The sequence below is a fragment of the Cricetulus griseus genome, chromosome 3 (assembly GCF_003668045.3).
Source record: "Cricetulus griseus strain 17A/GY chromosome 3, alternate assembly CriGri-PICRH-1.0, whole genome shotgun sequence".
Lineage (NCBI taxonomy): Eukaryota > Metazoa > Chordata > Mammalia > Rodentia > Cricetidae > Cricetulus > Cricetulus griseus.
In genome coordinates, this window is record NC_048596.1 from 53093812 (window position 1) to 53117120 (window position 23309).

Genomic DNA, 23309 nt, shown 5'->3' on the forward strand with positions numbered 1-23309 from the left:
CCAGGAACTCATGTACATTCTCATCCTCAAGAGGCTTCAGTGGCAGGGGCCAGTGTGTCCTGCTGGGACCCAGCATTCCAGAAAAGGAAGCTTCTAGAGCACCCCATTGTGGCAGGGGTAGCAAAAGGTCCACAGAAGCAGAGGATGCTGCCCAAGTCACCATTGCTGGGCAGCTGGGGTGGGCCCTGCCCTGTCCTTTGCAGGAATCCCCACTGGGAGGACAGTCTTGCAAAGGAAGATGCCAGAGTGGATAATCAACCATCTTCCCAGAGCCAGGCAGCCTATCCCAAGGCCTAGGCAAGCCCAGCCTCCTGCTGCATAGCATGAGGTAACAGTACTTCCAGCAGACAGACATAGGAGCTATTTAGGAATCCTGTCTCCTCAATGCTGGGACGCTCCAGCCACCTCACCCAAAGGTGTAAGTAAAACTGAGGCCACACAACAGGAATGGGCTTTCCCAAAGTCCCCATGCCCACCTTTCTTTTCTTGTTAAGGGCTGATGGCTCTGCAGGAAGGCTTGGAGTTGGGGACATTCATGCACAGCAGTGGAGAATAAATAGCTGGGAGCTCTTACCTGGCACCTAGCTGGCCTTCGGGGCACAAGGAGGAAGTGGGGCCACCCTGGGCCCAGAGCCTTTTGAGCCGTTGGCCCAGCCCTGGTAGTGTTAATGATTAGCCCACTGCCATCAATACTGATCACAAGTGGGGTCCGAAGGGCAGCAGACCTGGACTGTGCCCCAGCTGGTGGGGCGGGTCCAGGAAGTGCCAGACGGGGCAGACCCTGGCCACCCGTGGGCTTGTCTCCTTTCAGGCTTCGCTGGCTTGACCTCTTGACTAGTCTGTCGGCCCCAGCTAAGCACAGGCAGGCAAAATGGGTGGGGTGGGGGGTAAAAGGGACAGGGACAAGTCTCTGTTCAACATTTAGATCCACAATGTGGACCAAAAGGTCGCCAGAGATGCCCAGCAAAGTGAGAGACCTCTGGTTTCTAAATTATCCTCAGCCCCCCCACAGACCAACCCACTTCTTGGCAGTGCCACTGAAGGTGGAATCCATGGGTGGCTCCCTTGTGAACAAGGTATGTGGGATGAAGCAACGGGCCCTTTCAAGGCCTGGACATTCCAACAGTCTCTTTGAAGATGGTAGGAACAGCCTCCTTAGGGCCCAGGAATCAGCCTTCTAGAGAGGGACAGTCCTGAACGCTGTCTCAGCTGGCCGACTAATAGGTGTAGTGTTAGGCCACAATCCAGGGCTTCACAGGAGTGGCCTGGAGCTCTGCTTTGCTCCAGCCCAAGAATACGCTGGACCTTGGGCTCCTACAGGACTAGAACCAAGAAATGGAGCTTTGATGTGGGCTCCTGGAGCCATTCCTCCTCTGTGACCACCAGGAGACTCCTCCCAGCTTCACTCAGAAACTGCCACTCAGAAGTAGTGCCAGAGTGATAGGCACCCAAGATAGTAGCTAGGTTGGGCCCAAAGTGTTAGAGGGAGGCTGGTTTGCAACAGAAGGCTGAGGGTGGAGTGTAGTGCCCCCTGGTGGCAACAGGAGTACTGCATGCAGAGGTGGGAATTGGTATATAGGCTGAGGTGGGGCAGGCTGGGGCCTCACAGGTACACAGGACCTAGAAGAGGGGCTGGCGGTGGGCAAGTTTATTCCACTTCATGCAGACACTGACCCACACGCTCAGGGATCTTAAAAATACACCGACCCACATGGCATCTTTCCCCCACCTCCCCATGAGACACGGAGAGACACTTGGCTGAGTGGGGTTCAAGGGTCCAAAAGCCTCCATCCTCATTCTGGAACAAGGCAGCAGTGTGGCCCAGGTAGCAGGAGGAGCAGTGTCCTTTCTCCCCAGACGAAAGTGCACAGACAGGGCAGAGGCCCCAACGCCGGGACGGGAGGCCCCACTCTCACGGCGAATTGGCAACAGGCAGACTGGGCAGGTATCCTTCACAGTGGCCATCCCTTGAAGGGTCTGGTGGCCTAGCTGTGGGTCACAGCAATCAGGAAACCAGGGAGCTGGTGGCACCACTGTGGCTGGCTGTACACAGTGAGCATGTTGGGACAGTGGGTAGATCTTAGGTGCCTGCAGTCAGTCCTGGGTCTCCTCCACGCGCCACTTGAGAGCATGGTCCTTATGCGCATCTGGCAGGATCTGGTTTCGCATGCCCCCAAGCACATTGGATGTGGCCTCTGTTGCTAGGATTATTGGTTTTACCACTGTTGGGGGCAGCTGTCGGATTACACCCCCTACAGCACCTGTCAGTCCCTTCTGCTCATGGCCCCTTGATGCCACATCACAGATGGTCTGAGCTGTGTCCAGAATGCCCTGTGGAGGTCAGAGGTCAGTGAGAGAGTGCGGGTGGGGAGCTGGGAGTGGGACTAGGGTGGTTCTCACCTCTCGGACAGCATCATAAGCCTTGGCCATGCCCTCCCGGAGGTCAGCAGGTTGTTGGCCTCTGCGCAGTTTCCGTGAAGAACGCTTGTCTTGTAGGGAGCGGGAGATGGGAGACGCCGGGGACAGGATGTCATATACTGTCTCAGCTGTAGCCTGAAGGACACCAGAGTTGGAATGATGACAGATGGCCAAGCAGGCCAGCCTGGGAGACCTCCTCAGGGTAACTGAATAGTTCACTTCCTCACTTTCCTTTCCCCTTCAGTGGTTCCCATCACTCACTTCAGAACTTCTTAAATTTTCCTTTTATTATTCATTTACTTTTATTCATGTGTGATACCCTGTGAACACAGTGCCTCTCGAAGCCAGAAGAGGACCCAGGATCCTTTGAAGGGACTGAACTCAGGTCTTCTACAAGAGTAGCAAGCAGCCTTAACTGCTGCGCCATCCCTCCAGCTCTTCAAACTAAGGAGGCACTAACAAACCTCTCTGGGGCTGACAAGATGGCACCGAAGGTTAAGTTATTTGCTTTGAGGTGACCTGAATCCAATCCCCCAACCTCAGAGACCCACATGGTAGAGGGAACTGATTCCCTAAAAGTGTCCAAATACAAGCCAGGGTACACACGGAGAATAAGTAAATTAAAAAGAGAAAAAGAAACCTTCTAGTTTTGATGAGCTAGCTCAGTGAGTGGGTGAAGGTACTTGCTGCTGGAAAAAACTTTCCTGCTGGCCTCACACCCAGGCTGCCCATGGCTGAAACCTGCGACCTGCCTGAGCTGTCTAGTTCCTCAGCTAGAGGGCAGCACCTATACAGACAGACCCTGTACAAGAGTCATCAAAACAAGCCCACTGGGCTGGGCGTTGGTGGTGCATGCCTTTAATCCCAGCACTTGGGAGGCAGAGAGGCAGGCGGGTCTCTGTCAGTTCGAGACCAGCTTGGTCTACAAGAGCTAGTTCCAGGACAGCCTCCAAAGCCACAGAGAAACCTGTCTCAAAAAACCAAAGAAAAAAAAGCCCACTGCCAAACCCACTTCTGCCCACCCACCCTCTGGCTCCTGTGTTCTCTGCCCACTCCTGGTCTTTCCCATGCAAATGAACCTCTCCACTGCAGACCCCCTGGAACCCTGCCCTGCCCTTTCTGGGCTGAGTTCAAAAGTCTCCAGATGCAGTGTTCCCACATGCCTGAAGGCTCACCCAGCCCCACCCCGCCCAGAAGGTCAGTCACTTCCCAGGAGACGGGGTTTTGGTATGATGGCGGTGTGTGTGTGTGTGTGTGTGTGTGTGTGTGTGTGGCAGCTCTGGGACCCAGTAAAGTGCGAAACTGGATGAACCAGGGCCAGTTTCTGCATCTGCTCCTTGTACAGTCACCACTTACAAATAGCTGTGATCATGGAAACATGGTGGGCTCTGATAGCCCAGAACATACTTTTGGCCGCACCCATGGGAGCCACAATTGTCATGAGGACTTTATCTGTGCCCGGCTTTTTCCAGTTCAGCGTTCAGCAGAACTGTGAAGACAGGATCAGGAGCCTGGGGATGAGGGTGTCCCTTTCCTGTCCAGCCCTACACTTACCTGGATGGCCTGGACCAGCCGGTTGCTCAGTTCCAGAGCAGCAGAGGCTGTGGACGACCCAAAGGAGGCAGCCCCACGCTGCAGCCCCCGAATGAGGCGCCCGTCTTTCCTGTACTGCTCAATGGGTAGCCACAGGAGGTCCCGGAACCCTTGGACTAAAGGACAGGATTATCAGAGATGCCAGGGTTGCCCTGGCCTTTCTTCCCCACCCCTTTCCTAGTCCAGTTTCTTTTTCCTTTTTTAAAAGACAGAATATTGCTAAGTAGCTGCCCCTAGCCTGGCCTAGCCCTCATTCAGGCTGATCTTAAACTAACAAGCAATCCTCCTACCTCTGCCTCCCAGTGTTTGAATTACAGGTATGACACAGCTCCTTGCATCAAAGTGCAAGTTCAGGAGTTCTTAGGTTTGATGGTACAAGTCAGGTGTGGTGTCACATGCCTGTGACCCCAGCACATGTTACATGAGACTCTGTCTCAAAAAATAAGATAGAGTGCCAGTGTCCTTTAACCCCAGCACTTGGGAGGCAGACGCAGGAGGATCTCTATGAGTTTGAAGATAGCCTGGTTTACATAGTGAGTTCCAGGATAGCCAGCGCTAGTGAGATTGCCTCAAAAACCAAATAAAATAAAATAGGAGGGCCAGCAAGATGGTTCAGTGGGTAGAGGTGCTTGCTACCAGGTCTGCTGACCTGAGTTCAACATCCAGGACTCACAGGGTGGAAAGAGAACTGATTTCTGTAAGCTGTCCTCTGATCTCCATACGTACTCTATGGTGTGCATACATGCAACCGCCCACATACACACAGAAAATAAATGGATTTGTTTTAAAAGTGTGGTCCTCCCTTAGAACCCCCTCCCCACTTTGGGGGAGTTGTCCTTACTTCCCTTCATCTATATTCGCCTGTAAAAAAACAGAGTTCTCAAAGCCAGACACTCACAGAGTTGCACAACTGAGTGCATGGGGCCCACGCCTCCCAGTAGGCCAGGCAGCTGATTCTTGCGGATGTCCTGCAGCCACTCATTGAGGGCATAGCCCAGCACCTTGTCCACACCCAGGAGACTGGAAGGGAGAGGCAACAAGTATGAGATGGGGGCAAGCCATACACTGAAAGGCCAGGGCCAAGTGTGGCTGGGTACCTCTCAGACAAGAACTGTGAGCACTCCCCAACCTGCCCCATTGTCTTACCCAGCCATGGTGGGGCAACAATAGCCTACTACAAATGAGACACTGAGGCCTGAGAAGAGTAAAGATTTGGCCAAGGCTATGCACCCCCTGAGAAACAGCAGAGTGAAGGCTGTAGACCCCACAAGGGAGGGGCTGGGGGCTCACCCATGCCGGCAGCAAAGCCGCTTGAGCTTCAGCTCGGAGCAGTTGAGCTGGGCCAGGCCGATGAGCAGTCCTGTGAAAGTGCCCTATTGGGAGGGGGCACAGGGTGTGATTATGTTTGGGACACATGCTGTGAATCTTGGTCCCAGACCCTGGAGCCACAGAGAGTGGCTCACACAGCCTGTCTGATGGCACCACTCACCACCTGGTCTACGGTGACATGCTTGCCATGGTAATCCAGGCAGATGGGCACCTCAGATGTGAAGCGGAACTCCCTGGAAGAGGAAGAAGGGAGAGGATCCTCGGTCACTGACCTGGTCACTGACTTAGTTGGCAGACAGCCTGGCCCAGGTCTCTCTTCCCTACCTGAAGTAGATGGGCTGTGGGTCAGAGGAGCTGTGGCCACTGCCTGGAACCTCATGGGGACTACTCGCTGTCTCTGTGCCCTCAGACTGCCCTTCCTGGGGACTGCTGGGCCGGCTGTGGGTTTCTCGATGAGCTGGAGGGAGAGAGGCCACAGACCCAGGATGAAACTGAGGATGGCTGGGGTGGCAGGATCTAGAGTCCCCTCCCTGGCCTGGTCTCTCACCTTCAGCAGAAGCATCTCCTGGGACCATGGGGTTGATGCCAGCCACTAGACTGGTAAAAAAGTCCTTGAGGAAGAAGAGGGCATCCTGCAGGAAGAGTTCTGGGTCAGATCCAGGGCCAGGGGGTCACGATGGGTTCTGCCCTTGCCCATCTACTCACCTGGTCCACATTGAGCCTTAGAGGCATCATGGAGACCCGAAGACAGCATTCTGGCCCTCCCAGGCTGCTGGTGGGAGCGACATGCAGCGCCTTTATGGTAAGCTGACGGCAGAGGGTAAACTGGATGTCTGCTGGGCTTTGGGAACCCCATTCCCAACGTCATCACCCTTGCCTCTCTCTGTCCAGGCTGGACTCTGTCCTCTGGACATACAGCACGCTCAGGAGGGTCTATGGGAAAGAGGCTGCCCACACCCAAGTACACTCACCATATTAGAGTGTGAGCGCCTTGGCAGCCGCTCGCTCGTGTGCAAATGAAGGAATTTGTTGATCTTGGAGGTGGCCAACCGGTCTCGGATCTCTAGCTCTTGAACAATGAGCACCTGGCGGGACAGTGGCCGCTCTTCCGGCTCCTGGCCAGGGCCCCCACCTGTGGCTGACTCTTCTGGGTATACTTCATGCTGGAAGCTCACCTGTGGTGGATGAGGACTGAGTTGTGCCCTGGGGCCTAAGAGGGAGGGGTCTGGCTGAGGCCCTTTCCCTCCCAGAAACCCTTCCTGACCCTGTCCCACCTCAGGCCCATACTAACAGCTGAATCCCTGCCGCCAACCTAGCCACACCAAACTTGACCTGCCCCAATCCATCCAACCTTCCCACAGCCTTTCTTCTACTTTTAAGTGGGACACCACCTTGTCAGACCTTCCTGAGGCCCATTCACCTCACTGGTCTCTAAACGCTCTCCTTCAGCCCAGCATGGTCCCACCCTCTCTAAGCCGTGTTCTGCACCCAGGGGTGTGTGCTCTGCTGCCTGTCCTGGGGGAAGAGGGGCTTGACTTCCCCTCCATGCCTGTCCTTGTTCTTGCCCAGGCCTATCTTATCTTTAAACTTCTGTTATAAAGCCTTTTCTATTTCTGGATGCTTCTGGCTCCTACCAGGTCTTCTAGCTACAGACAGGATGCTGTTTCCTGAGCCCTCCCAGCCACCAACAGCTTTGCATGCTCTGTTATCTGTCACCATGCTTGCTCAGCAAAAACAGGTTGCTCTAAGAAAACTGGAACCTCTAACACCCTTTTGGGCTCTTTGGACCACTCTCTTCCTCATATGACCTGTGGCACCTGATATCCAAGCCCTCTGGAATCCATCATCACCTGCCACCACCCTGCTTTTTCCCTAGAGCCTTTCTTCTGGGTTCACTCCTCACTCAGCCTTGCACTCACTTTGCTGAGCTGGATCTCCATGAGAGCCTGGTGCTGCCGTCCGATACCACCTTGGGTACGCCAGGAGTTCTGGGGTCGGTTGGGACCAGAGGAGCGGGAAGGGGAGACCCTGGGGCCTGTGAAACCAACTCTTGCTCTGGGAAAAGACACATGGGGTCAAGCTGACTGAGGAAATATCTGCTCTCCTCAACCTCAGCCGTCCTTTAAGCCTGGGGGAGGAAACCCTCAGTGTCAGGCCAGGGCAAGGAAAAACTCAAGGTCAGAGTACAGAGATGCGTGAGGCTTGAGGCTGCCAGCCGCTGGAGGTCACAATGGAGGCTATGCCCAGATCATAATCCCAATTGCTACCCACATGCCTCTAACCTGTGAGTGGGGTGAAGGCCAAAGTCTCTACCCCCATAGAGGTGCCAGATGAAGGAGACTTCCCGTAGTACCACACGGCTGCTGGGCACTGGGAAGTGGGCAGGCGCCCGCAGTAGGTCAGTGCTTCCCAGTGGCTGGGAGAAGTATCCGTCCTGCACGATGATGGGGCCTGGGTGCAGCTGTGTCACAATGGGTTCCCCATCTCGGGGCTGCCAGAAAATAGCCAACCAAAGATGTGTGACAAAGAGGTGGCCATCACCAGCACCTGCCTTTTTGTCTCCCTTTCTTCTCCCTCTATTTTTATTTTTCCTTTCTTTCTTTCTTTCTTTCTTTCTTTCTTTTCTTTCTTTCTTTTTTTTTTTTTTTTTAAGACAGGGTTTCTCTGTGGCTTTGGAACCTATCCTGGAACTAGTTCTTGTAGACCAGGCTGGCCTCGAACTCAGAGACCCCCCCTGCCTCTGCCTCCCGAGTGCTGGGATTAAAGGACCACCGCCCAGCCTTCTTCCTCTATTTTTAACAACAACAAAAAATTGACTCTCCTGAACTCCCAGCCCAGTGTCAGTGTCTAGGTGGTCTTCCCAGGAGAAGTTTTGCTCCTGTTGGTCCTGTCACCTGGAACCTTAATGAGCTTGGCCATCTCACTAGTCCTTATAGTTACATGGCACTCTCTTCTGCTAACGGCCCCCTTCTTCCTCTGCCCCCTGTCTGTACAGGATATTTTGTCTCCTCTTCTGGCTGCTTCTCCTACCTAAGAGCTCTAGAAGGGCTGGGCAACCAGAACCCCAATCCCAACCCACCGCGATGCCTAGGCCAGGGGCGTCAAGGATGCAGAACTCATCACTGTCCAGGGTGTCTCCGTCCCCTTCCTCTTCTTTTTCATGCTCCTTTGCCTTAGAATATGACTCCAAGGTATGAGAAGAGCCCCCAGGAGGAGGCAAAGGGGCCTGGGCCCCACTCCGTTCACCGGGGAAGAGATAGAGGGAGACAGGAGAGGCCTGAGGAAGGGGGTCACCTATCGGGAGAAAAGAGGTCAGTGTGAGATGAGGCTGAGGGTGCCTGACGGGTCTGCTGTCCCTAGGGCACCCTGACCGACCTGATGACTGGGCCAGCTCCCGCAAGCTACGCCGCTCAGTATCCAGAAGGGCATCAGTCAGGTCTCGTTGGTTGATGAGGGCTGTCTCCACTGGAGGGCATGAGGGCAGGGAGGCAGGGCTCTCCGAGAGCTGGGCCAGGAAAGGCAAAGGGCAGGAGTGAGCACCAGGAGGGGTAGCTCCAGGGCTCCTCCAATCCAGGCCTTGTGACTGTATAAAGAGAGGGGCCTGGCCGAGCTCTGGTAGCCTATGTGGCCAGGCCTCACCTGTACCTTCTGGCCAGCGATCTCCGTGGGGCTGGGGGGCCGGGGTGGGGGGTGCAGGTCACCAGAGCTGGTTACATACTGCAGCAGGTTGACCAGTAGGGCGCAGGAGTCGGCACAGCTGTGCACATGCACCACATTGTTGGAGCAGCGCAGCTCGAACAGTGGCTGGCTCTGTGGGTGGTGGGCCATGGCATTGGCACAGGAGCTACCACATGCCAGGCTCCCCATCCCACACCACAGGCTTCTCAGATCTCATTCCACACAGAGGGAGAGCAAGGGGGATCTTCTCTTGTCTGGTCAACAGGGGCAGTACCTCATTGCCCAAATATGTAGACATCCCAGACAACTGATGAAGGTACCCAGCCACCCACCCCTGCCCCCGACTTCAGCCAAGTGATACAGGACCTGTTACCTCATCATGAAGATGAGAAAAACTGGGACCAACAGTGGATGGGCCCCTGGGCCCCACCTCTGTCCTGCCTGTAGGTGTCCTCTGGTGTCCTCAGTGAGTTGGAAGGACACTCAGAGGGACCTGGCCCTTCCCTGGAGGAACACTAGTGGTAGCCTGTCAAGGCAAGGGCATGGACTATGACCCTCTTGAGGCTTCCCTGACCTCTGGTGCCAGTCACTTACCAGTCTGCCCTCGGTGCTGCCCTTCCAGGTTCTGATTACCAGCTCTAGGAGGTCGATGTCCAGGACACAGACATAATCTGAGGCAGAGGGCAGAAGGTTCTCACGGTCTCCATCCTCCCCGCCTCTGCACTACCCACCAGCAGAGTAAGAGTCCAGTGTGTCAAGCACAGCTGCGTGCGTGTGTGTGTGTACACGCACATATATGTAGCTAAGAACAAGCCAGCAGCTGGGTGACACCTGGCTGCTCTCAGTGGGTCAGGGGATTGTCCCCTCAGTGTTGGGGGAGCCCAACTCAGGCCCTGCCTACCTCGCCGAAGATCGAGGGTCTCCACCTCACACTTGTCGGACAGATACAAAGCGGAGTCATCAAGGATGAACCTGGTGGGGAACAGGGCTGAGAAGGGCCCGGGAGCCACTGCAGGTGGCAGCTCAGTGGCAGCTGGGCAGAGGGGTAGGAGGGGTCCTGGAGGTGATGGGCAAAGAGGTCCAAGTGCCTAAGAAGCTACAGTGATGAGACCTTGACAGCCTCAGCACTGTTCTTTGATGGTCATAGAGGGCCTAGGAAGAGCCTGCAGGTACTTACTCTAATGGGACTTAAGGTACTCAAAAAATTTCTAATTCTGCATTGGACTTGGTTCCCAGTGTGTGGAGGATGCCCCGCCCCCCACCCCCATTATCTGTCTGCTCATGTGTCTGTCCATCTAGTACTAGGGATTGAATACACGGCCTGACCTGAGCTACATCTTTCTCGCCAAGCTGTCCAGGCACGATTCTCCAGCTTCAAAAGGAGCTGGGATCACACACCCACTCCATTAGTATCAGCTTTTAAATTTTCTTTTCTCATTTTTTTTTCATTCTGACAAGTACTTGTGTTTGAACCTGTTCTTTCCTCCTTGGTACCTCCTGCTGGTATCACAGGCTTATGCTACTATGCCCACCTAGCATATTTTTTAAAATATTTAGGCTGGCAATGCAGCTCAGTTGGTAGAGATTTTGGTAGAGCACACATGAGGGCCTGGGTTAAATTGCCATCACCACTAAAATAAAACTTTTCTTTCTTTTTTTTTTTTGAGATAGGGTTTCTCTGTGTCTTTGGAGGCTGTCCTGGAACCTAGCTCTTGTAGACCATGCTGGTCTTGAACTCACAGAGATCCGCCTGCCAATGCCTCCCGAGTACTGGGACTAAAGGCATGCACGGCTACCGCCCAGCTAAAATAAAACTTTTTAAAGCTTTTTTTTTTTTTAATCTAAAATTTCCCAGTAGACATTCTACTGTGGCTCTTTCCTTCCTTTCTGGTGCCTGGGTGGAGCTGCACCTCATTTGGTCATGCACTATGTTTTAGCTTTCCATTCTTCTGTATGCTTTTAGAACTCCCAGAATCGAGATTACAAATCCAGGACACTAAGGCTCAAGTCTGATTTTGAGTAGAAGTGGAAACAACTCACATTCCTGAGGACATGTGAGAATATGGGGCACTATCACCCCAAATACAGATGGCCCCAAGAAGCTCTGAGTAGACAGGCATCAGGAAGTTAGCCATAGCCCAGCTCGGAGTGGGATGGCCCAGGTCTGGGGCAGCCTGCATACCTGAGCAGGAAGGTAGAGGTGTCCATGACAATGTTGCTGGAGAGGGTGAAGGTCTCAGCAGTGATGAGGACTCGCACAGGGAGGTAGAGGGGCCTGAGGGGGCAGAATTGGGCTGGAGCAGGCTCCTTACATCTGAGCTGGCCCCTGACCCTGTATTCCCTAGCCCCCCAGTGTGGGTACCTGTAGTCCACAGCACAGGAGAATAGGTGTGTGTGGAGAATAGTGATGACTGTTGGGGGCAGATAGCCCAGCACAGGGTCATCCAGGACATCCAAGAAGTCCAGTAGCTACACAGGCCAGAGTGAGAGATGGGGTGGGGGCGACAACAGTGAGGACAAAATGACTTCTTCCTCTAATACTGGCCTGGCCCCCTTCCCATTGCCCATCAGCTGTCCACCACACCACTTGTCAGGAGCTCTGACCAAGGTCAACTGCAGTTCAGTCTGTATTTTTCACACTGGCCTTTTTAGGCCATATTTGACCTGCTTGCCCAAATCAGAAGTCCAGAGCCTCAGGGCCGGATGACCTCCCAGGTTCTTTTGCTCACCTGGGAGTGCCAGCTCTGCTCAGGTGGGGCCATGTAGTGGCGTAGAGTGGCTTTGTGTAGCCTTATTGTCACCAAAAACTCCTGGGGAAGGAGGTGCAGTCAGTCAAGAGGGAGGGTGGGGTCCAGCATCAGTGTACAGCAAGGAGGCAGTTGCCCAAGTCAAGTGGGTCGGTGAGCAGCAGAAGAATCCATACCTTGACATTCTTGTGGGGGTCCAGGTGGATTCGGACAGCTGCAGACAGCATGCGGGGGCACTGGCCCTTGCGTCCTAAGGCTCCCCGTTCAGTCACCCCTTCTTCTGATGGGTAGATGGTTACAGCCAGCTGAGCCGGGGGAGCAAAGCTGGGTAGTTCCAGGTGAGTGGGCAGCAGGTAGTCCTCCACGACCGCTGCGGAGGAATCTTGTGAGCCCTGTTGAGCCTGCTGAGCACCCCACTCACAGCCCACAGCCCTCCTGAAATCGCCCTTGCCCGGCCTGATACTGCAGTGGCCCCACACCTTGATGGTAGAGTGTGGCCTTTTCAGCTTCCAGGCAGAAGTAGCCAAGCCCGGGTTGGCCGCGGTACTGGGTGACGCTGAAGATGGTGCCCTGCTCCACGTCTAGCACCAGCTCCCCGTGAGTGACATCCAGCCGCTTCCCTGTCTCATCCTGCAGAGGAGCAAACACTCAGCTCACTGCCGAATCCAGCATTGCTAACACCCGGAGACTGGCCTGAGGCAGCTCTGGCTCTTTTCAGACTTCACTTCTAGTCTGCACCATGTGTAGCTAGCTGAAGGGGAAGGCCACGCCTCACCCTGCTGGCATTGGGACCCCCATTCTTTTTTATTTTATTTTTTTTTTTTTGGTTTTTCGAGACAGGCTTTCTCTGTGTAGCTTTAGAGCCTATCCTGGCACTCGCTCTGGAGACCAAGCTGGTCTCAAACTCACCGAGAGGGACCCCCATCCGTACATGGAGGAAAGGCTGGGGAGTGGCTGACAGCTGTGAGGGGTGGTGAGTGGTTTGGGTGGGTTCACTGGGTAATAGGTGCTGCTGGCCTGCTAAGCTTTCTGCTCTCTCGGTTCCTAACTTGAAGTTGGCAGGAACGCTCTGGAGTTGGGCTGCCTCACCTTAGCCTCACAGAGTGCGGTAATACGACCCTTCAGCACTGTCACAAGTGTGGAGAAGGTACTCTGGGACTGACGATGGGAAGACTCAGGGGCAGGAGTATGGGGGGCACCCGATGCCATCGAGAAGAACTGGGTATCTTCTTCATCCGAGTCTGAGTCTGAGTGAACAAGTTGGCTGGGTGGAAAGGAGATGTGGAGGGCTGGCCCAGCCCTGCCCGTACCTGGACTCCTCCCCATCTAGCCAGCATTCCTCTCGTACCCAGCTTGAAGGCCGACTTGCACATCCTGAACCCCAGTGAGCCAGGTGGCTGAGTGGCAGTGGTGGACTTGGGAAGCAGGTCTGCAGGCTCCCACATGAGCAGGTCATTGTTGATCCTGACATGGGAGCAGTAGCAGAGGTAAGAGAGGACAGGGCCTTCAGCCCAGCCCAGTCCAGCCTACCCCATGTCTCCACCTGTTGTAGATGCTTTCGTAGACCTCCTTGCTGGGCAGGAAGATGTGGGCACTGGGCATGATCACATCCACGGTACAGTGGGACATTGCCAATGTCTGGCTCTGGAATGTCCTCATCTCCTCGGGATCTCCAGGGATCACCATCTAGACAGGTGAGAAAAGTCAGCCAGGAGACCTGCCCCAGGCCTGTATCTGGCTTCAAAATTGGAGATTCTGGCATCCATCCATCCATCCATCCATCCATCCACTAGTTAGTTCATCCATCCATCTATCCATTGGTGCCCTCTCTCCCAAGGTGGAGGACATTCACTTGGGACACAGGGCCCAAGCATTTCCTCATGAACGTGAATCCTGGCAGTCCTCACAATAGCCTTCAAGACAATTCCACAGGAGGAAACACACAATCCACCAAGGAGCAGAGCCTGTCCAGGAAGCCAGTTGGTCCTGCTCCAGGGTCTCCACTGCCTCACACTTAGCACTTGTACCGGTCAACTTCAGAAGAGGATGCTGAGGCCCAAGTGTACCACCGGAGTTAGATGGCTGAAATGGCCTGAAGGGCCTATCCCTGGTGTGCTTGCCTCCCTACCCCAAGCAAGGGTGGGTTCCTCAGGGTCCCTTGTTACTTGGAACAGGAGATGCTCCTCTCAGCAGTGGCCCCCATGCTATGTATGGCCCAGTCCCACAGTGGCATCCACAGTAGAGAAAGTCGGGGAGCCTCACCTCCTCAGTCTCATACATGGTCCTCTTGGAGGAGAAGGGTGAGGGCTCAGGCTGCCGCAGCTCACAGGGACTCTCAGTGGACAGTTCTAGGTCCCGGCCTTTCTCAGAGGCTGTCTCCCACTGTGTGCCACTGGACTGGGGGTTCAGGGTCACCACTACCCTGCCAGGACACAGACCGGTTAGTGCCCTGCCACCAAAGCCAGTAGATCCCTCCTCTACAGCTGCCCTTTCCAGCACTCCTCTTACTGAGGTAGAAAGTACTTGGTCCTAGTGCTCCTGGGATCCAGAGCTTTAGAGACTCGCAGGCAGGGGACAGGTGGCTTCTCTCCATCTTCATAGATTCCTGGAGGGGACCGAGAAGACAGGGTCTCATTGCTGCCTCTTTCCTTTTCCTCCCCATTTCTGGGTCAGGTCACTGTTCCTGGGATAAATGGGCCTCTCTGCCTGTGTTGGGGTCTTCTCCAACTGTAACCCAGACCCTTCTGTAACCTCAAACCCACCTTTCCAAGAGGTCCAGGCCTCTGCCCCAGCTGTTGCCTGGCTACCCTTACCTTGTAGATCTGAGCAGGTAAGTTCCAGGTGAGTGGGAGCTGGGGGACCAGGGCCACTGTTGAGCTCTGAACGGAACTGGGGCTCACTCAGCTCCAATCGCAGCTGCTCAGCCCGCACAGCCTGGCCAGCCCAGGGATCCCGCTCAGGCCGTAGGTCTGGGATGGGGAAGCGTAGCCTAAGGGTGGCCCGGGGTGCTGAGAGCCGAAACACTGTCTGCTGCTCGGTGGCCTGTGGGGGCTCTGTCTGTGGAAGGGCTGGAGGTCAGAGCTGTCACAGGGGACTGAATAGAGCTTTAGTGCCAGCTTCCCACCCCAGCCCAGAAGCAGCAGGGCAGCTCACTAGCAGGCCAGCGGGTGGCTCAGAGGGTGTGGTGGTTTGACGAAGCAAGGTAGCAAGTCGGTCCAGGGACCCCAGCTCCACATCAGCTTGAAAGTCAGCTAGGTCCAGGGACAGTTCTGAATGGCAATGGCAGGCAACGGATCGCCGGGATCGGCTCTAGTTGGGGGTAAGGTGATTAGGTCAGCTGTGATAAGTGATGTTAGGGTGGGAAGGGACTCACATAAACCAAAACAAGGCTTCCCAAGGGTAGGAGAGGAGCTGGGATAAGAGCCACAGCAGAGGACAGAGGGGGCTTTATATGCCCATAGTGCTAGGGACCACTGTGCTACCCTGGCTCCTTTTTTTTAAATTAAAAAACAAAACAAAACAAAAAAAACACCATGGTACGCTTCATGACTTTGCATGTCATCCTCGAGCAGGGGCGCCACAGCTCCTTTTTAACTTTGAGACAGGACCTCATTAAGTTGGTTGGACTGGTCTTGAACTCAATCTGTAGCTCAGCCAGGCCTCCAACTTGTCACCTTCTGCCTCAGCTTCCCAAATGCTGGGACCACAAGCCTGTGCCATTACACCCAGATCACGCCGGCTTATACAAAAGCTACCAGTACTTGGCTCTGTCAACCTTAGAGGTTCAACATAGGCAGGGAAGGGGAAATCAGGCCACAGTAATAGCAAGGTCAGAATGAGAACAGATATACAAGAGTCCCTGAAGAGAAAGAGGTAGTTTGGTTGGGACAGGGAGTGGTTACCTTGAGCACCCGGCGCACGGTCTGTGTGTGGCGCAGGTGGGCACAGGGTCGAGCTGAGGCTTGGGAGCCCGAGTGCCTGGGGAAGCTCAGGATCTACAAGGGACACACAAGGTTAAACAAGGTCAGGCTGGCCTAAGCCCTGTCTGACCCCCAGGCCTCCCTTTGCCCTCACCTCTGTGTACTCTGGCTCTGAGGTGGCCCTGGGCTTTGCCCTCACCTCTGTGTACTCTGGCTCTGAGGTGGCCCTGGGCTTTGCCCTCACCTCTGTGTACTCTGGCTCTGAGGTGGCCCTGGGCTTTGCCCTCACCTCTGTGTACTCTGGCTCTGAGGTGGCCCTGGGCCACAGGCACTCCAGCACCTCCAGCTGCCCGAAGTGCACATCTGTGCTGCTCGTCCTCCGACTGTGGCCACCAGTCCGCAGCTCCCAGGACAGCTGCACGGCTGTGCCTGTTAGTCTGTGGGCAAAAATATAAGCCTCAGGGGTGAGCTGTGGGCTCTGGGTGTTCCCTGCAGGTCCCTGACTCAGGCTGTGGTGTGTACCGGACATGACTACAAGGGCAGGCCCTTTGGAAGCGTGGCCGGAGGAGGTGGAAGTCTCGGGAGATGAAAGGCCCATCTTTGGCAGCATCAAACTCAGCAAAAAAGTGGGTGGTGAGGTCAGGTGGTCCTGAAGATGGGGCAGCTGTCTGAAGCAAGGTCAGGGTCACACCTCCCAAGGTCATCTTCAGCAGTGAGTCAGGGCGCATGGTGTCAGGAAGAGGAGCTGGGGCCGTCTTGCCTGGAGGAATAGAGGCTCCAATAGGGGCTGCTCCTGGGTATCTTAAATGGATTCACAGTTGGCCACTGAGCAGAGGGTTGGAGAAACCCTGGCTAGGCTGGGCATGGTGGCACACACCTTTAATCCCAGCACGCAGGAGGCAAAGTCAGGAAGTCAGGAGGATCTCTGTGAATTCAAGTTCAGCCTGGTCTATATAGGGAATTCCAGGCCGGCCAGCCAGGGCTACATAAGTGAGACCTTGTCTAGAAAAAGAGGAGGAGAAGAGGAAGAAGGGGAGGAGGAAGAAGAGAAGGAGGAAGAGGAGGAAGAAGAAATAAGAAAGAAACTGGCTAAACTAGACTATAGGAGGCCATAACCATTGTACCACCTGTGCCTGGAAGGGCCGACACCTGATTTCATTGTATGCCAGGCCCTCTGACCAGGCTCAGTCTAATCCTCTGAAGGTGCTAGAAGGATCAGTTGATCCTATACCAGTCTTTGACCTACACACTTAACTAAAACATACAGCCTGATCTTCACTATGCCCTTTTGTAGAAAGGTGAACTGAGTCCAAAGAGCTGGAGTTCCTGGCCAAAGCACTCACTAAGAAACCTAGCCTATGGGCTGGAGAAATGGTTCAGCAGTTAAGAACACTGGCTGCTTTTCCAGAGGTCCTGAGTTCAATTCCCAGCAACCACATGGAGGCTCACAACCATCTGTAATGAGATCTGGTGCCCTCTTCTGGCGCTCACATACAACATACAAACTTCTACAGGCATCATTAAGACCTCTTGCATGTATCTGAATCTGACACCCCACGACCCCTGAGGCCATTTCCACCCCACTTCTAGCACCTAATGGGTCGACTTACCACCTGAATGGGTTGGGGTAGAGGGCCGGTGGAAGGTCATGTTACTGTGAGCAGAGGAGCCCAGGTCTACACTGTACATGGAGAGCTCAGAAATAGCCGAGGTCACACTGCTTGTGAGGCCAGCCATGGAGAAGAAGAGGTCTGGGGATAAGGTGAGGGGCAGTCAGGAATAGATAGGCTGGGCCCCTGGCTCTTACACTGACGCAAGCTGCCCCTTCCTTTTGCAAGGGCCTGGCACCCACCAGTACTGTCCACATTGAGGGAGTTGGTGATGGGGTGTAGGCTGAGGGACTCAGCAACAGCACCCGCCTGCAACTGTTGGTTCAGATCCTGCTCAATGAGCCACAGGTCTCCAGCACCCAGTGGACGGCTCTTGTTTAGTTTGTCGGCCAGGCCTCCTGGGTCTGTAGGAAAGATGTTTCAACACAGCCTACAAGGTTATCCCTAGCTCACCCCACTGCCACCCAGGGCTCAGCAGGCTTACCCGCAAGGTTGATGGCACTGAGCAGTTCTTGAAGCTGCTGGAGCTGGCGTGGGGTCAAGAGCAGGTGCAGGGAGCCCAGCTGTCCTGATACCTCCATCTGGGGACAGAGTGGACAGCTGTGGAGCCCTTACATGCCACCTACCCCAAGAACAGCAACCTACCTACCCATACCCTGGGGAGGTGAGATACCAGCTGTAATTTGAAATTTGCTACCAAGCAGTTGCATAGATTTGGCCAACCTGATCTTTCAGAGTCTCTGTTTTTTCAGTTGCCAAGAAGATAGCAATGCCCACCCCTCATCCTCACTGCAAGAACTGGAAGTAAGCTGGGCGTTGGTGGTACATGCCTTTAATCCCAACACTCAGGAGGCAGAGGCAGGAGACTAGCCAGGTCTACAGAGTGAGTTCCTGGACAGCCAGGGATACACAGAAAAACAAAGCAAAATAAAACCCCCCAAAACCTGGAATTATTCTGTAGTCCAGGCTGGACTCGAACAGAAGGCAGCCTTGCGTTAGGCTCCAAAACGTTGGGATTACAGGTATGAGCCACTATACCTGGCTCCTCCTCCTGGCCTGGGGCCAATCAGCTCAGCACTTCTGGGAATGGACCTAGGATGGGTCAAACTCTTAAGGCCTGGAACTCACCTTGGGGCCTGGGAAGGCATCGTTCTGCTTCAGCTTCACCATTAGCTCCATGTACCCTGTGCAGCTACCAATCTGCAAAGGGGGCTTTGGCGGGTCCACCTGGGAGGGCAGCTCCTCAAAGTGCAGGCGAACCCCTGACAGCTGTAGGAGCTTGTGCAGAAAGGCAGGCGGCTGGTGCACGTCCACAGGCGGTGCCTGGCTTGGGTCCCGCACCGCTTCATCACAGTACTCCAGGCTGGGGAGTGAAGGTTCTGGCCTTGTCTAGATAGCCCTAGGCCGGAAGCCCCTCTTTAAAGATGTTCTAGGGGCATGCTGCTTCTCAGAGTCCTTAGACTCAGTCGCTTTGGGCCTGTACCTTCTGGCCCTAGGTACCAGTGCAGGCTCTCAGCAGAGCCCACTTCCTCAATCTCACCAACCCTGCACCCCCCCCCCCCCGTCACTTCTCAGGAACTGGGAATGAGGCATTTATCTTCCCTCATTTCCCTTCATTCCTCACCTCTGTACCCGGATCTCCACAGCCATGCCGCGTTCCACATCACCCACTGAGTGCTCCACCCTTACAACAGTGTTCAGAAAGGTCACCTTGATCCTCCGAAGCACTGTGGACGAGCATCTAGAGTTAGGCGGTGCAGCAGGAAGCAAGACAAGTTCCTGCCACTCTGGGAAACAAGGTAGTTACCATGCTACTGCCTAGAGCCCCACACCATAGACTGTGGAGGGCCCAGGAACAGACTAGCAGCAGGGGCATGCTCACCAGTCTCAATGGTCTGTGCAAACATTTCCAGCCCCTCCAGGGGCTGAGGTGGTTCTGAGGGTTCCGGCAGCCCTTCACGCAGGCACTCTTGGGCCAGCTGCAGGCTTGTGGTCATGCAGGAGGAACAACTCTGAGAGTCAGCAGCCCCTGGTCCTGAGGGAAGGAACAAGAGCTCAGGGTAGAAAGACCCAGACAGTTTCTGGGTCATTCTCAGCAACTTCCCACCGTTGATCTTGCCCTGCTCTCACCTGGTCCCTGGCGGGGCTGCAAGATAAGTTGGAGGCCCGATACACATACAGTACAGTGGTCAGTGAGGAGCGCAGCCCAGGGGACAGCCACCTCGATGGAACTCACGAAGCCTTCCACCAGTTCCAGTGGTGACTCCATCGACCGCAGGACTTCGTTCACAGACTGGGCAAGAGGCAAGGTAAGTCAGCTCACTGAAACTCCAAATATGGCTGCCTGCCACAGTCTTGCACAGCCATTGTCTTGGAGAACACTTTGGCGTGATCACCCTCTTCTTTGACCCTGACCTGTTTTCATCTCACCATCAAACTTTGTTCAACCCTTTGGTCCAGCTAAAAAGTTTCCTTCTGGAGCTAGAGAGTTTGGCTCAGAGGTTAAGAGCACTGCCTGCTCTTCCAGAGGTCCTGAGTTCAGTTCCCAGCAACCACATGATGACTCACAACCATCTGTAATGAGATCTGGTGCCCTCTTCCGGCTTTCATGGGTACATGCAGACAGAACACTGTATACATAATAAATTAATAAAAAAATCTTTAAAAAAATAAAAAGTTTCAGCCAGGTGTTGGTGGCGCACACCTTTAATCCCAGCCCTCGGGAGGCAAAACCAAAACAAAAAACAAAACAAAAAAAAAGGTTCCTCCTGTTAGGTTCAAGGCTTGGTGGCCAAAATGCCTTTAATCACAGCACTCAGGAGACCAGCCAGATCTACAGAGTGAAACTGGGTATGGTGAGACTCACTTGTAATTCTAGCACCAGAAAAGCAGAGGCTGGAAGATCAGGAGTTCAAGGCTATCTATCCATTTTGAGTTAGAAGTCAGCCTGGGCTACAAGAGACTATGCACACTTTTTTTTTTTTTTTTTTTTTTTTTTTTGGTTTTTCGAGACAGGGTTTCTCTGTGTAGCTTTGGAGCCTATTCTGGCACTCATTCTCAAGACCAGGCTGGCCTCCTGGCCTCGAACTCACAGAGATCTGCCTGCCTCTGCCTCCCGAGTGCTGGGATTAAAGGCGTGCACCACCAACGCCCGGCTCAACTATTCACACTCTCTATGTGGCAACCAGAGGTTGCAGGGCTAGGTAATAAATGTCTTTACCTCCCAGTCTGGCTAGGCGGTAGTTTCAGAAGTGAGCAAGCACCAGGAAGGGGTGAACAGAGCCTGCACCTAGCCAGCAGGGCATACCAAGAAGGGGCAGTTGAAGAACGAAGAGGAAGCAGCCAGGCAGAGGGAATAATGGTGGCTTATTCGAGACACAAGAACAAGGAGGGACCCAGTCAAGGGAGCAGCAAGCAAAGAGTTTAAGGGTATAATGTACAGGAGAGGGATCGACTCGAGGCCACATAGGCCCTGAGTCCTAGACCCATGGTGGAGCTGTACATTTCTTTGAGACATAGGGTAAAAATGTCTGTGCTGGGGTTGCATCCCAGCCAGCTTGAGGGCATACTCCTAAGGGCATGAGTCACTGGCCTTCTCTCTCTATGACCCCAGGTACTCTGGGTGGTACCAGAGAAGGCCTCAGTAAACACCTGCTGGGCCCTTGAATAAACAAACACAACCAGAGCCAGGAGGCAAGAGGAGACCCATTCAAAATTTCTCATCCATGGATGGGGAAACTGAGGCCTAGGCTTAGTCACTCCAGGTACAATGAAAACTGAGACTGGGACCCAGGCCTTGCTTCCCATCTCAACTTAGTCCCTGGGCATGTGGTGTCTCACTAAGGCCTTCTAGGTAGGGGCTGCAAGGTGAATAGCTAGCTGAGAGAGGGTTGGGGCCTGTGCTGTCAGGAGAGAGGCCAGAAAAACAGCCAGTGCCATCGACTCCTCTAAAAAGGAGCATGAAAGAGAACTGGAAGCAAAAAGGGGGAGTCCAGATGATGGGATCTCTTTCAGGGCAGCCTAAGAGGCTGAAGGAAGAGGTCAGTGGCCTCCTATATCAGGCCACTAGGAGATGCCAACTTTACAACTTATTCATTCCCAAGGCACGTCCCACCTCTAGCTCTTTCTGAGCGGAGCTGCAAGCCCAGAGGCCAGCTAAAAAAGAGAAAGCCTGCCACATGCCCATCCCACAGTTCTGGAGCTGGAGGGATGACCCCCATACCAGCCCCAAGCTGGAACCTCTAATTGGTGGCTCCTTGGCTACTCCCCAGTCATCTGAGCTGTGAGTCAGTGCCCCTCATCTGCCACCCCCAGCCTCCAGTCCCTGACTCCACATCATAGGCCTCAGACCTTCTAAGCATCATCTTCTAGAATCTCATCCCACCTTCTGTCCCCACCCGCAGCCTGCCGGAGGCTACACCTCAACACCTCCCTGCAGGGCGGCCCTGCAGGTGAAGATGCCAGGAATCAAATCCCTCCCCAACCCAAGCTAGGTCCCTCCCACTCTCCCAAAAGCAGGAAGTAGAGAGCAGCAGCAGTCACACGAGGAGTGGATCAACACAGCAGGCAGTGACGCTGTTGTTGACATCCACATCCGGGGGCGATCGCCACCCTTTATGCCCAGGATCATAGGGGTCAGGAGGTCAGGATACATTTTCTACAGGTGCCCCGGGCAGGGCTCTTAACGCCCCCCTAAGCCTCCCCTGACTGACTACCCCAGTTCCAACTCTGTCACAATCTTTGCCGGCTCCCCCCACCCAGTTTTTCTCGGCTCCTCTCAACTCTCGGGAATCCCCTTCCCCAATCCCCTAAATCCACATTGACAATGGTGGCATCCTCTTGGCAAGTGACACCCATTCCCCAACCTGTTTCTCCCCTGAGGAGCGAAAAAGGGAACTCCTCTCCTGGTTTCTGGTTAAAGAAGAGCCAACCAGGGGGTCTGACGGAGGCGGTCGGGACCCACTGGCCTCTGCAAACAGTGCCTGTCCTCCAGGCCAAACCTTCCGCGAGGACCCCTCCGGTGGCCGTGCTCCCTCCCCCCGCTCTCCTCCTCACCCAGGTCTCCAGGTGGATATCCCGCAGGGCAACGCTGCCCTTGTACAGATCCAGGCTGAGCTGGTCTAGGCTGAGGTGCTCCTGAAAGAAGTGACCCAAGTAGTGCTGTAGCAAGTAGCGGCAGACACGCTCTTTCACACAGTTCGACCATGGCCACAGCCATCGTGACATCTCGGGGAACGCCGGGCCCAGGCCGCTTCCTCCAGCCGCCAGCCAGGGACCTCCGTCCGGCTGCGTTGTTCACTAGAGCCCCAGGTTTGCCCCGCCGCTTCTCTCCGCGCCAGGCCGCGCCCCGGACGCCCAGCCACGCCCCCACGCTCAGTGCCATTGGTCATTGCAAAGGGCGAGGCCCGCTGATTGGCCGCAGGAGGCGGAGCCTTGAGGGGCGAAAAAAGGACTGGGTTCCCTGCGAGATAAAGTGCTCCAATCATGGTTTACGCTTGCGCATAAATTCTGTGTGGGCGGACCTTTAACCTCCTTGCTACAAGCTGCGGAAAGGCTGTAACCGAAAGGCGACTGTCAGGCCGGGGGGAGTGCGCATGTGCGGACTTATCCAACTTTTGGTGATTGGAAAGAATTTAAAGGGACAGTGACCCACACATAACTTTGTAGACCGCTGATGAGAGGAGTAAAGTCAGTGCGAATTCTGCAGGGTGAATTTTGGCAACAAATACATACTTGCAGTTTATAAAACTTTTTTTTCTTTTTTTTAGGGGGGGGAGGTTTTCGAGACAGGGTTTGGCTTTGGAGGCTGTCCCGGAACTAGCTCTTGTAGACCAGGCTGGTCTTGAGCTCACGGAGATCCGCCTGCCTCTGCCTCCTGAGTGCTGGGATTAAAGGCGTGCCCCACCAACGCCCAGCGCAGTTTATAAAACTTTTTAAACTGTTTATCTCATTCAGTCATTAACAACTGTCCAGAGGAACTTGTTTGTTTGTTTGTTTATTGAGACAGGGTTGAT

The 23309-nt window shown here is 54.5% G+C and overlaps 1 protein-coding gene across 4 annotated transcripts; it reads right to left on the reverse strand.

Annotated features, from left to right (window-relative positions):
* Positions 1–1633: 1633 nt before the first annotated feature.
* Atg2a (autophagy related 2A) lies at positions 1634–22629 on the reverse strand. 4 transcript variants are annotated; one of them, XM_027408510.2, is made up of 40 exons: positions 22351–22629; positions 19426–19588; positions 19178–19330; positions 18920–19022; positions 18424–18658; positions 17780–17870; positions 17538–17699; positions 17296–17436; positions 16208–16445; positions 15975–16122; positions 15668–15760; positions 14919–15074; positions 14579–14822; positions 14274–14370; positions 14028–14187; positions 13309–13451; positions 13114–13229; positions 12855–13012; positions 12245–12395; positions 11942–12135; positions 11748–11828; positions 11381–11487; positions 11201–11293; positions 9920–9990; positions 9613–9689; positions 8980–9150; positions 8716–8845; positions 8420–8634; positions 7623–7831; positions 7260–7395; positions 6312–6515; positions 6046–6147; positions 5888–5972; positions 5665–5797; positions 5501–5573; positions 5302–5384; positions 4910–5031; positions 3973–4127; positions 2401–2553; positions 1634–2331 (listed from the first exon to the last, which is right to left on the reverse strand). In XM_027408510.2, exons 1-40 carry the CDS (start codon positions 22519–22521, stop codon positions 2095–2097), a joined length of 5754 nt encoding a protein of 1917 aa, XP_027264311.1. In that variant the 5' UTR covers positions 22522–22629; the 3' UTR covers positions 1634–2094. The 4 variants fall into 4 exon arrangements, with proteins under 4 accessions (XP_027264311.1, XP_027264310.1, XP_027264309.1 ...); XM_027408509.2 differs by having other exon boundaries at positions 8986–9150; positions 17780–17876; XM_027408508.2 differs by having other exon boundaries at positions 5504–5573; positions 17780–17876.
* Between the last annotated feature and the right edge of the window lie 680 nt (positions 22630–23309).

Bases quoted from the DNA above. Each gene is read 5' to 3' on its own strand.
- Atg2a (XM_027408507.2), bottom strand. From the start codon at position 22,521: ATGTCACGATGGCTGTGGCCATGGTCGAACTGTGTGAAAGAGCGTGTC. The intron at 16,123-16,207 runs GTACACACCACA...TTTTGCCCACAG, and splicing joins TGCCCTTGTAGTCATGTCCG to ACTAACAGGCACAGCCGTGC. The intron at 9,690-9,919 runs GTAGGCAGGGCC...CCTCTGCCTCAG, and splicing joins GACCCTCGATCTTCGGCGAG to ATTATGTCTGTGTCCTGGAC.